At 35.9% G+C, this 14,060-nt stretch overlaps 1 protein-coding gene across 1 annotated transcript in view; it reads left to right on the top strand.

Moving 5' to 3' along the window:
• The window catches only part of LMBRD1 (LMBR1 domain containing 1), a 67,600-nt gene extending 56,951 nt beyond the window's left edge, over nt 1–10,649 (top strand). The window contains exons 15-16 of the mRNA XM_005518126.3: nt 9,407–9,498; nt 9,658–10,649. Of these exons, the coding sequence (XP_005518183.1) occupies nt 9,407–9,498; nt 9,658–9,777 (212 nt within the window). The 3' untranslated portion in view covers nt 9,778–10,649. The remainder of the gene's footprint in view (nt 1–9,406; nt 9,499–9,657) is intronic.
• The last annotated feature ends 3,411 nt before the right edge of the window (nt 10,650–14,060 follow it).

Raw genomic sequence — 14,060 nt, forward strand, 5'->3', positions numbered from 1 at the left:
ATGTAGGCCTTAATGTTGATTTTTTGTAGTTTTTTTTTCAAGAGACTGGTAATATTTTGTTTAGTGCTTATTCGTCTGTGAAACCTTAGTAAGGCTGTGAATGAGTTTTAGCCTGGTTTCATTAAAAAAACAAGCTAATTGAAATCATGCTGGTTTTATTTTTTGCAGTCTTACTTTACGCTTTGCTTCCCTGTGCATATAAACAGTTTTTTCACAGTTTGAATTGCAAAAAACATTGCAACACTGATAGTACTCTTAAAGGTCACAATCGTATTGATTGTGCTAACACTGATCTCAACATAAGATTTATAGCCTTCAGAATGGTCCAGATTTTTTTGAATCCAAGCCTTCAATTGTTCTTACTCTGGCCAACTTTGAGCTCCTCTGTATGAACAGCAGTTGTACTGTATGTACATTTCTATCCTTAGAAAATGCTCGACAGCGTTAATAATTGATAGATAAATAGTTGTCCTGTATTCTCCTCTTATTATCAGTATTGTGTAACTCCTGATCTTTTGACTGCTTCTAGTTCTTAACAGACAGTTTTTCTCTACTTTGGTTACTTGAAAATATACAACTTGGTTTATTTTTGTACTAGTTGTGGTAACAGGACCATTAGTTCTTTGTTCCTGGTCTGTCAAGCCAGGTCTCTTCTGCAGGGCAGTTCCCTTGTTATCTTCAAATTTAGTATATGTGTTAGTCTCATTCCTGGTGGCTCATAGCATTTCCCAAGGGTGATAGATTCTTTTTTCACCCCTTCCTTTCCCCCATAATTCAAATTATTCTTCCATTTTTTTTGATTGCTGTTTTTAGACTTAATGCGGTTTCGAGTGTTTAGATATTTTGACAAATATAATCATTCAATTCATGTTTAAGCTGCCCTGTTTTTGTGATTTAAAATAGAAACTGGCAAAATTTAGAAGAGCAAATATGTTGCCTTTCAAAATGAGATCACTTTTGTCCAAGTCATAGAGATCTTTATTTCTTGTAAGCAGCTTCTTGACTTGGCCAGTATCTGCTGAAAGCAGAATATACTCACTGGCATTGATAAGCTTGTTAGTCTTGACCTTTGTGAGAGAAATTAAAGTAGTCTAATTCCTCAGACTTTGCTTCATTATAGGAACTGGGATTGGATTGGAAATTTATTTAATTCCACCCATACTTGATTTTTTTTTGAATACTTTTAATAATTTACATGATTTTTTTCCTTAGTTTGCTTTCATCAATGGAAGAAATATGCTGATGCTTAAAACTAGTCTTCTGAGTACACAAGTTGGTCTGTGTAAATTATGGCTTTGGTTTATCATCATCATGTTGTTGCAGTGGCTGTCTGAGTCATGGTCTCCTTTCTTAATAGAAAAGAGGTGGTGAATATATTGATATGTCTCCTGCGCTAAACTAGTATCAGTAGAAGATGGATGTGTTGTATTAACTGGAGATGATACATTCAGGCCATTCATGTGTTTTTATAAATGAAAGAAAAGTTTATTTTTGTAATAATCCACTTTAAAAAAAGAGTTGTGTTAGTGAAAACACTATTGATTGTTTCATTCAGTCAGTTTTAGAAACTGGAAATGTAATCCTTACCTTGGAATACCTGCCATTTTTAATAGCTGGTAACAAAACTAAAGAAAAGAAGTAGATGCTACTCTTTCCTGTCATCAGATAGAGCATCTTGACAAGTCATATTTATTTCAAAAGTAGGAACTAAAATTCTAAATACAATTTCTCTTGTTTTTAAGGATATTAGACATGGGCAAAAATAGATGCAAACAACTTTAAGATAAAGATTGATCAAGCACTGGGAGTTTGAATTTCCTTCTTTGGTACTAGAGTTTTATGTAAACCAGTGATCTGTAACTAAATGCAGACACTGATTTGTCTCCTCAATTAATTTTGTTCCATTTAAACTGATTTAATTCTACAGGTGTTTTTTCTTAAACAAAAAAAAGTAATGACCTTTTAATGATTGTGCTGATAGATAAGCTTATAGCAGTCTGCTGTCTTATTGAATGCTCAGATGTTGGAGATATGATCTCTACTTACTGTTACTGTAAATTATTTTTTTCTTTCTGCGATGGTAAGAGAGACCCTGATCAAGCTGTAACAGCTAATATTCAGGCTTTATTGGGCAGTGTTTCCTGTAGATTGTTTTAAATGTTTGGTTTGGTCCAAAGGACAATTTCACTTCCTGGAGAAACACAAGGCAGTTAAAATGCAGTCTTACAAAAAACAGATCCTTGTGTATTTATAGTTAGATATATAATTTGTGGGGTTTTAGCATTGTTATCTGCTTTAATTCAGCAAAGCTTGTCTCTATTTACTCCTGATATGCAGGAGGTAAATATGTTTTATACTCAGATAAGGCTCATAATAGTGTAACTACATGAAACAGATTAGAAGACAAAAAACAATTACAGCAGCATATATCTTATAATTCAAAGTACCTTTTTTTAATTAAACATTTTGCACAGGTTTTTGTTTTTGTTAACTTAAAAAGCTTTTTAGGTAGACTTTTGGGGGCAGCAAGCTTAATATATTTTTCTAGTCAAAACAAGCTTTAGTTTTCAGTGTTCCATACAGTTGGGCAAAAATATAATTTGATGGCTGTTTTCAAGGGCTAATGACAGCTAAAGTGTTGGGTCAACAATTCAGTTGAGTATGAGGCAAAGCAAAGAAGTGAAATTATGTGATTAAGACTCTTGCAGCAGGGCTGATGGGGTTGAAAACTTGGTGTAGGTTTAACTTAACAGGTTAATGGGATTTAATGTAAATGAGCAGTGACTCAGCTGCAAGCCTGAACTATGAGATCTGATAAACACTATCCTCTTGATTAAAACATCTAGTTTTTAAATATCACTCACTTTAAATGTATAACTTGCTCTGAATTCCCCTTGGATTCTCTTCCTTCATTGAGGAAATGAGTCCCAAGGCCTGTTGCATGCTAGGTACAGTCCATTTACTAGGCCTTTTTCATAGAGCTGCACTGACTTGGAGCTACATGTGAACTGAGGAAAAAAAAAATCTCGTTTCTAAGGCTTTGAAATGAAGTTTGTGCCATCTTCTGAAACAAACTTATTAGCTAGAAGTCAGAAAGTTCAGGACTTCAGACTTTATTTTTGCCTGAATAAAGACTAAATATAGACATTACTCAAGCTGGAAAGAAGGCCTAAATACAGATGCCAAAACAGGAGCATAATCTGTTTTTCTTCTAGAGAAAAGCAGGACACATGTAAAGGGAAACCACAAGCAAGTTGCTTAGAACCCTCAACATCGGTAATTTTTTATGAAGGGTTATGTGATGTATGTTATCAATTCCAAATTTTTATTCTAAATGAATTAATTTGAAAAGATGCAAAATTCTTCCCATAAAGTAAGGATTTTAGTGAATACTTTCCATTTTCCTGTTGCTTTGTGAAGGGCCTTACTAGTACTTTACACTGAATCTATACCGAACACTTTTGAAGTCCTCTATAACCATAACTCCATATAGATAAGCACAGTGGTGCATGTCTGAGCTCAGAAAGCCCTGTTTGGCACCTGTAAACAATATGAGCAGCTAAGAGTGCTGTAAATATATTTTTGCAGTACGTTGTTCACTGACATGCAGGTGTAGATATGTCAATTCCCGCAATTATTTTTCCTGAAGTAGGAGGTTTTGTTAAGAAAGAAAATAATAGGCTATGCTGTCCGCTGCTTCCTTTCTAGAGTTTTGCATCTGTGTTCATCCCTAGAGTATTGCCTTTGATGTTTATCACTGGCTGTATCTTTATAATAAGAGTTGTTTGCTTCTAGTTACTTAAAAATAAGGTTTTCAAGGGAGACTCAGAGAATGAATTGCCACCTTAAACTTGAAGCTCTTCAAGAGGCAAAGGCGTGAAATAACCATTATGGCTTGTCTTCAAACTCATCTGGCCAGTGCTTGTAATTAACCTGAATTGTACACAATGTTTCAAAGGATCTCTACCTTCAACAAAACCACTTTTTGAACACTTTTTCCATCAGCAGGCTGATCCAGTGGTTTATTGCTTCCCTGTAGAAACTGGGCATTATCTCTTTGGAATTAAAGTGGCTTCAGATTTAGCTTTTGGCTAATGCTGTACATTTCACTTTATATATGGACTTGTAATATTTTCCTCACTTGAGGGTACTTAATAAACATTAAAATCAAGTCATCCTTTAAACTTGCGAAAAATGAGATTAACAGGTTTAGCTCTTCAAATCCCATTAAGTGTTTTTCACCTAGTCTGTTAATACATGCAAATCTTGGCACCCTCACAGATTCTCTGTAACCAAAGTGAAGTAGAAATCTTATAGCTGAGTGAAATTTTGCATTATAATGCCATAACTGTGCTAGGATGAACTCCAAATCTAAAATGGCCTGAAAAGGACTGACAGGCTCACTGAATGTCTAGGAGGAAGTAGTGAAAACTCTTGCTATGTTTAGCTAAAGTTTATGCTTGGCTGTAAGATTCAGAACTTTCTACAACTAAATCCTTCATTCATACATAAATGCAAATCCTGTTCATACATGTCACTTTGTTCAAATTTGAATGTTGGGGAAATGTGGCGCCCAGATCACTCAATAGGACATTGTTTTTATTATTTAGCATTTATAAACTTTCTTCTTTTGGTACAGAATCTTGGAGGATCTTACTGGAGGAGCCTCCTTATGCTGTAAAGCCCTGCTAGCTCTGATAGGACATGAAAATTCTTAAACCATTTAATGTAAATATTCATAATGTGTAATTATCATCAAGAAGTTTTGTGACTGCTGCAGTTGTTCACGTACTGTAAAATAACTGCAAATTGTTATTGGTTATCCAGACTTGTAACTTTCGTTACAAAATCACAACTGACTATTTGTTATAAAATCACACTGATTCACATCAGTTACATAATTTTTCTGTCTAGTTCTATATCAGATTGTGTTTCATTTGCAGATAGATCATGAGAAGTATCATGCACAACTTACCTGTAGTTTGAAGCACTGAAAAAAGAGTTTGCTTTCTAAATAACTTGTCCCAAATAGCTTTTCCAAGCTCCTCATTAGTTCCTGGTTTCCAGGTTTCTGGCTTCTCCTTAGCCTGCTAAATAGTTTCCTTTGTCAGGATTTGATTCCAAACCTACTGAGCAGCTTCTGTTGAATAAGGTAGCATTTTGGATTAGACTTTATCTGGCTAGACTTTTGGTCTCTACAGGTCTAATTTAGGTGCCATCTCATTACCACTTCCAGCTAAGCAAAAAAAAAAACAACAAACCTGCACCAAAGCCAGACAACTGGGATGAAACAGCAGGCAGCTTTTTTTGCTTGTATGTTTGACCTAGATTTTAGAAGATAGCTGCAAACTGTTGTTTAACATCTGAGTGATTTGATACTCATGCTTCTGTAGTGCACTGTAGTACTTCAAAGTGCTGTCAGCTTGAAGTGTTGGAAGCTTAGTGATTCACATCTCTAAGTGGGGAGTTATTGTAGCTACATACAACCAGTTGGGAAATATTTTCAGATCCCTGCTGTATGTGAGTAGTATGTGTTCCAATATGCTTTTCAGTCTGATAAGGGATCAAAGGTTTAATTTTAATGCAGAGTTAACCTTGAAGCAAGCGGTGCTGAAGCTGTTTAATACTTGCTTTACTGTGAAAGCTGAATGAGTGATGAATTGAAATTTAAGCAATTTCTGGCAGATGTTAGCTGAGAGAAAGAACTGGTATGGGATGCCACAATCCAAAGTTGTAAAAGCTTTGTTTAGGAGACTAATTTTAGCTTGTGAAACCAGAGAAGTAGCAGCAGTGGAGGGGCTGGATTGTCAAGTGCAAAGACAGGGTCAACAGCTGAATGAAGCTACTATTAATTCAGTGTGTATATGTGTCTCTGTGTGTATATATATATATCACAGCAGAGAAGAATATGGAATAAATGGGGATATGCTCAAACAGTAGAAACTTGTAGAAACTAATGAGTAAGGGGCAATTAAGAACATAGTTATTTTTTGCTGTTTAGCCAACAAGAAAAGAAAGAAATCCTGTATTTGTGGCCAGGAAAGCTGTTGGTGCCATTCCACTAATCTGTTTCCAGAGAAAGTTGGAAGTGATGTGTGAAATACAGTCTTTAACATAAACTTCTGTGGGCTTGGGAAGCATTTGAGTGACCTTAACATTATGAAATATTGATCAGAATGTTAGGTTGTGGGATGAAGGGTACAAAACTGGGACATTTTAATATACCTGTTAATATCTTCCTGTAGAGACTCCTGAAGCTTGCTTTGTGTCAACAATCTGATCTGTGACCAAAGCCATACCTAGAACCTTCAAGCAGCAGCTGCTTTTTGCAACACAGCTTTTGATTTGTTGGCAGCAAGACTGTATGAAATAAGTAATCTTGGATACATGAAGCTATGCCTTCAATACTTTTGGGGTCTGAAATTTTGCAGTGCTTAGATGTTCAAGCACAGTAAGGACGCAGCTTTTTCTTTGGAAGTAGTTTTGATTGTATTTTAAGTAAAACTAGGTTCTGCTTGAAACTGGTGACATAGACTTCATCTGTCTTTGGATAACATCCTCACTTTGGGGTTTTCCATCCAAAAATACCACTATTATTTAGATATGGGTTGTCTCAATATCTACCTTCATGTAATGATTTTGAGCACACACAGGACCTAAGAGGTAGTCGGGTCCAACTCCCCAGCATGGGGCAAGTAGAGCAGGTTGTTCACATCCATCCAGCTGTGAATGTCTGAGGGACAGCCTACTTCGATATTTACCTATGCTGATTGCCTCTTCTACTATTTATTAGGTGTATTTCTTGCTGTAGCTCTGTCATCTGCAGTCCTGTTGTTATGCTGGTCTAGGAGGAATCTCATTTAATACTTTGTAAGCCCCCATGAGATAGCAGAGGCAGCAGTAAGACACACCTGCAAACACCTTTACTTCAAGCTGGAAGAACACACCTTCATTTGTCTGCTGTACGCTCCAGGATGTTGCAGTGGTCCTCCACTAGATTTGCTTCATTAAGTCTATGTGGCTTTTGTACTGGGTAGCCCAAAATGGCACCATTGCAGATGCAGTGTCACAGTGGAAGAACTAATCAGTTTCCTGGACTTTTGCTGTATTCCAGATAGTGAAGCCTGATATTCAGTTATATTTCTGACTTAGATGAGCACTAGTAACTGCATGTTCTGTTTGTCTGCTGGGAGATGAGGTTGCTTTCTGCACAGTTGCATTAGTTGCATCAGCCTGCACAATTGCATGGCGTCACTTTGTTCCAGGTGCAGGGCTTGTCTCTGTTAAACCCTGAGGAGGGTTTCAAAGGGCTTGAAAAGTAACCCTTTCCTAAATCTAGGAAAGGTAAATCAATCCTAAATCAACATCTAGGATGTTAGACCTCTGCTCTTTATTTCTCCCCAGTTTGATCTGTGGATTTACAGAGGGTATCATCTGTTTCATAGTCTAGTTGATTAATGAAGAGGTAAAACAAGTGTACAGTATTGACTTTCAGATAATGCCAATGTTTATAAATTACATTGTTCACAACAATTTTTAACCCTTCTCTAAGAAAATATTTCCTTCTACATGCTTTTGTGAAAGCTCACTGTGTTTTGAGGTACATAAAAGACTTCATCAGTAAGTTCTCATAATTTGGGTTTTCTGTGCACAAAATCATGTTTTAGGCTTTAATACTTGGGTTTGAACAGAATTACCATTGTAATTCATCATAAACTAGCTAATACACTTCCTGGAAGAAGCCTTAATTTGAAAATAGTACATCAAGTGTAGCTGTTTCTTACCATAATGATAAACTTCATCAGTGAACTCAAAACAAAAAATAGACGACTCTTCTGGTAGTAATGACTATTAGTATTTGTCATTCTTTATTTTAAGAATTGTTTCGTCTTGAATCCTGGCTGTTTGGCTTTGTGCCTTGGTCAGCACTACATATGTACATAGAGTAGGTTGTATTCTTTAAATGGTGACAGGTATCTATTGGAGGCTTGGTAGCTTTTCATGTGTGCCTTTGTTCCACATATCAAGATCCGTTTAATATTCACATTGATCATTCTGGATAACAAGTAGCTATCTTAATTCAGGCTATTCATTATAACTTATTCTAAATTGAGTCATCTGGAGGAATCAGTTGATGAAAAATGTCATGTTAGCCAATTAAGTAACATCTCTTCAGAAGCAATAGCTAAAATTTAGTTATCTGATCTTGTAACAAACATTACATAGAAATATCCTCACAAGGTCAAGCTATTCCAAAATATTTATCATCATCTATTTAATCTAATTGTTATAAAGAGACACCTGAAAGTCTTTTAGTTGTTTTTTTTAATTCAAGCGACCAGCTGGAGAGCTGCAGATGGTATTGACAATATTACCTGCAATTAAGAAGTATCTTCACTGGCGTTTTTTACTTAGATGGCTGCTAAAAGTGTTTATACACTTATTACTATATAAGTAGTGTATCACTCAAAAGTTTAGAAAGCAGGAAATCTTTACTTCAACTGGGGATTGTTTCCAAACCTGGGGTCTCAACTGAGGGACAAATAGGCAGTTTCTGGGTTGCTTACTTTCTCTAGTGTTCAGCATGTTTGCACACCAATTTCTGCTCTGAAATGGGCTTTACGTGGGGTTTAAATCATGGTAAGCATAGTATAAAAAACCAAACAAACCAACCGGAAAACATTTTAGCATGAACTCAGTTGTGTGCACCTCCTTGCATTTGAGAGATTCATGAACTGGCTTGCATGTCCTGCTGGCTGTCCTCTAGCATAATCCTTTGAACGGCACAGGTTCAGTGTCCTATACAAGCCTTTATGCTCTCTTGTCTGCATGTTGAAAATTCCTTGGAAATTTGATTCTTAATTTTAAAATCTACCAGTTAGAAATTAAGAGAAATACAACCATATCGGAAAATACTACTTCAGTATTCATGTTGTTAAAGGAGTAAGGTTAAACCAGTACTGTCAGGTTTTGTGTAAAAATAAAGCTTCTTCTATTGGGGTTGCAAAAGGCCCAGTGTATGTTGTAGTCCTGAAATGCGTGTTTTAATCCAGAATCTGCTTTGTATGGCTGTGGTTAATAGAAAATGGCAAGTGAGCTCCCTTTTGGAGAGATTCTAGTTAATAATTGACATATCTGCATGAGAAATTGTTCCCAGTAGTAACCTGGTTACCTATGTAACTTGTAGCTTCATGTTATCTGTCACAGTCACTCTCCCATAACAAGAAGTGTTCCTTTTGTGTACCTTCTTGGTACAGGAGAATAAATTAGATGTAATAGAGTGTAATCATTCTGCAGAGCTAAACACTCTCCATAATTGCTAAAATAATATCCTTCTATATGGTATTTAGCTGATTTTTTTCTGTTGTTGTTCTGTGTTAATCAGTGCTGTTTCCTTTCAATTTAGATCAGTGTATTGTCACTCGGACGTACCTCTTTCTTCATAAATTTTGGTTCTTCAGTGCAGCCTATTACTTTGGGAACTGGGCATTCATTGCAGTAAGTACTTTGATTTTGGAGACCTCTGAATCAAGTTGGATAATTTACAGTAGTTGTCATTGCATCATTTGCATCACTACACTACAATTTGTTTTACTTAATTGCCTTTATGTGCCCCTGAACTGAATAATAATAACATTTTCTACTTTAAATTTGCAGGTCTTTTTAATTGGATTAATTGTTTCATGCTGCAAAGGCAAGAAATCAGTCATTGAAGGTGAAGTAGATGATGATGATTCAGATATGAGTGATGATGAAGTGTCTGTTTATTACCATTGACAGCCTTTTACCTTCAAGATGAAAAAATGCAAAATTATATTGCAAGTCATGCCCACATGGAACTCTTATCGAGAATAAGCATCTTTGCACCTGTAAAAATAAAAGAAATTAGTGTACTCACTTAAAGGGTTAAAAAAACCTGAATATCACTTTGAGTATCACTGTTAAATGAGGACAAATGTTGAAGCTGGCGTTGAATGATATAAGTAACATATTTTATGATTAAACATATATGTAACCTTCTGATATATAATTTGATGAATTGGTGTAACTATTTCGTAACTCAGTGCTTTTCTGTTAACTTGGGTTTTTTAAAATATGTCCATGCTTGACTTGTAGGACTTTTTTATTCATAAATACAGCTAGCTAAAATCCTGCAAAACAGTGCAAATATTGCAAGAAAGATTTAGATGAAGTTTTCAGTCTAAGAAGAGCTTGATTTAACTTCTGCATTAGTTTTCCTGGGATTTCTGTATAAAACTATAGTTAACAAGAGGGTGTCAAAGTATGCCAAAAATCTTATTTAAATTGTTAGTCTCCAGTCTGTGAAAAATAAGTCATTTTCATGCTGTGATCTCCACTGAGTTACCATGCAAATCCTCAGATAACTCTGAGGTGGCTTTTGCTCTCTCAAAGGAAATCATAGTGTATAATGCAATATTCAGCACTGTTGCAGTGTTTTAGTATGGTTCAGTTCTGAAACTTCCAGGTGCCTGTTCTAGTCATAACCAATGGAATAATTAAGATGTGATTAATTTTTAACTTATTTTTCTCTTTAATGCAAATTGTCTAGCTTGAAGTTCTTTCAATATTTAATGTAAATGTTAATTTGTTTACAAACAATATGTTTATATAAACACAGTTCAGAAATATTTTTGTCATTCGTGTTGTCTTTGTAAATTAATCCTATTTTAGCTATATAGTTACTGAGCTATATTTCTAAGGATGAAAAAAAATCTTCATATATCCTTTGACAGACTCTAAAAGAGAATGTTTACAAGGACAGGTTTTTAAGCTTCTAATGCTACCTGAGGGGACATTATAGTCTATGCAAGCACATGGAAAGGTGGATAGGTAGTCTTTTTTATCAGACTAATTGTTAAATAGCTATTAGAATGTAGGGTAGTTATGTCCTGCTTTCATGTTTGCAAACACTAAAGTTATTTCAAGTACAATCTGCCTCTTTCTACAGTATTTCAGAACAGCAGGCTCTCAGGAACTTCTGAATTCTAATTTAGTTTCAGTATTGGAGGAGGTCTTAGGCGAGTTGTGTATTTAGTGCAGGAGCACAGGGAACTGATGTTTGGACTAGAAGAACATAAAAACCTGACATCTTTCAACCAGCCTTCTGTGCCAACTGCTCCAGTAATAAAAATGTTGATGTGGCAATATGGAAGAATCACACACAGCGTAAGCTGAGTTGGAAGGGACCCACATGGATCATAGAGTCCATCTCCTGTGTTGAAGGTAGATCATAAGCTGCAAATATGCAGTCAGGTCTGCTCAATTAATATCAAACAATCAGTTTGCTACCAATGTGACATTTGAAATGACAGAAATGTATTCTAACACTGAGAGCAGGTACTGAAGTTTGACTAGGCAGTCTGAGCTGTCTAACTAGAATTAGCTGAATATTATTTAAACGTGAAAACTGGGGAAACTTGCAAGGAATTATAAGAAGTTCAAGTAATTCAAACAGAAGGTGGAATGTGATGTTGACTGTCTGGAAGCTGCATCCAGAGCATAGCAAGAACTTGAATTATACTTATTTGTAGATGCCCTGATGGAAAACTTACATGAGCTAATTTGAATAAAGTTAACTGCTCAGATGTCCTAATTTCTTTGTGGGTTTTATTCATTTTTCATCTTCAGTTCTAACCAAAAGTTGTCACTTCCTTCTTACAGCTTTGTTTGCAACACAGCTTTGCAGAGTTATATTCATTCTGCCCTAACTTGACGCTGGGGGGATCTGCTTGTCTGGGGAAGATTGTTGGGAAGGTGTTGCTTTTGTGCCATGTAGCTGATTTGTGCTATGTGCAAGCCCAGGGGATCACTGGCCAAGATGCCTGGCCAGTGCCTAGGTACATTTTGTTATAGGTCTCTTCTGTTTCTAGCATTTCCATAATTTCCAAGAATTTCTTCCCAATCCAGTTCTGTTTCTTGTCTAAATAGTCTGTTTTCAGTAATATGGCAATCTGTCTTTGAAATGGTGACTTTTTTTAATTGGAGGACTCAGTAAGTACCAGGTTTTTTTAATCCAGGTATTAATCAGATTTATAAGCAGCCCATTGTTAATTGCAGCTATCAAGAAGCAGGCTTCTCTAGGAGAGTTCAAAAGTTACTTCAGACATCTGCTGTCACCCTCTGTCACAGAAGAAGTAAATAACTGCCAGCATTCATAATCGGCATTATTCGTCACCTGCCACATCCTCACTGAAATTTTTCAGGAGTTCAATGAACCATTTGACTGACAAGGTTTCAAAAGACTTTCTAAGCACTAATGTAATTGTAATGAATGTACACTCAAGAATTCATCTCTAAATATTTCATGTGATGGAAACTTTTTTAGCTGTACTACGCCTTTAAAATGAACTAGAGGTGTTTTTGACATTTACTGTGTGAACTCTGACTGTTTTTCTACATCCATTATCACCCAGTCAAGAAACCTAGCAGTGAAGTTTAAGACAGCCGTGACTTGAAGTACTTGGCTTTGATCAATACTTGCAGGAAATTCCAAGGAATGGAGCTTCCAGTATATTTTTGTCCTAGTTGCCTCTTGTGAAGTCTTAAATACTTGCAGTTAGAACAATTAAATACTTTTCATCCACAAAGTTATAGTGCAGCTATAGCATCACATTTCACTCCGTTAAATATGAAATGATAGTTCAGTTTTCTGCAATTTTGGGAAGAAATTTGAACTAGCCAGTCATGTTACAATAGTGCTCTACCTTGCAAGCAAATATTTAGCATCTTTGAGTCTTCTGTTTTCTGGACTAAAGTCCCTAAAAGGAATCAGAATTGTTTCACAGCTTTCTTTAAATGTGTGATATTTCAAACCTGTCTCTGAAGCGTGAGCTTTCAAAACTTCTGTAGTGCTATTGTCAGACCTGCCTTAAGTTACCTTTGTTGCTTTGCTTCTCCAGTTAGCTTCTACCATGTTGGAGGTGCATGAACATTTGGAGAGCCTTCAATCTTGCTGACATGTCAAATAAACCAAGATCACCAGGAAAATGTTGGATGGAATTCAGCAACATGTGCCAAATAGCTCCTTATTTTACTGCTTGGACTACAGTGATTGGTAGTTCATCCAGCATTCCTGGTCATAAGTGTGATAAAGTCTGTAACAGTTTGCTTGGTCCTTATCTGAAGCTGAGGGTGTGCTGCAGATTTCCTGCTGATTGTCAGAAACAAGTGAAAAGCATTTCCTGGTAAGGATGAAATATCTGCAAACTTTTTGTATTTTCTGCTTTAATTTCAGGAAAATGATTGCAGGGTAGGCTTGATATTTTTGCACTGAAAATTGTAATCTACTTCTGGGTAGACTGTACCTGTACAAGAGCCGTGCTGCAAAGGATGGTAATTGCATGCTCAGAAAATGTGATTATTTAAGCTGAACGCTAATGAACCTTTTCAATGCTTATGATTTGCTTCTGAATAATCAGTGTAGGCATAACTATGCAGTTTCTTTGAGATGTCTTCTACTGCTTAGAAACTGTATTTCTTGGGTTTTCAGGTGTTATTTGGCTTTGTCAACACAAGTTTGAGTTGGACAATTTAAGCTGGCCTACAACAGAGTTTTGAAAAGCATTACCCCCTTGTAGAAACTATTATATGGTTTGTCCTAAAATAATGCTGAGTGCTGTTATGCATAGTAGAGGTACAGTTGAAGTGTGTAAGGTAACTGATGAAGTGTTGAGGGTAACTTTTTTCCAGTAAGTAAGCAGATATTCAGCCCTTATGACTGCACTTACACAGTTCTGGGCATGGGCAGGGAAATAAAGCCTTGCTTCTGAGATAAAGCAAAGGAAAAAATATCCCTTTCTAAAATAATCAGAATAATTTAGAATACTTAGGCTGTAACATTTTTCGGGATCTTAGGTTAAAGATTATAGTTCATGTAAAAAATGCTTCTTACGTTAGTGTAGATCTGTTCTCTTGTGACCTTCTGCAAGGTCATTTTTCTTGCAGATAAAGCAAAGAAATGAAATTGAGAATCACTATCTCTTCTCCTGCAAATGTGTATTTTGAATGTACTTCTAAAAAGAAATAAAAGCCTTGTTTTG

This window comes from Pseudopodoces humilis, chromosome 3 (assembly GCF_049639895.1).
Source record: "Pseudopodoces humilis isolate 2021_Gansu_Grassland_sample_001 chromosome 3, ASM4963989v1, whole genome shotgun sequence".
Classification (NCBI taxonomy): domain Eukaryota; kingdom Metazoa; phylum Chordata; class Aves; order Passeriformes; family Paridae; genus Pseudopodoces; species Pseudopodoces humilis.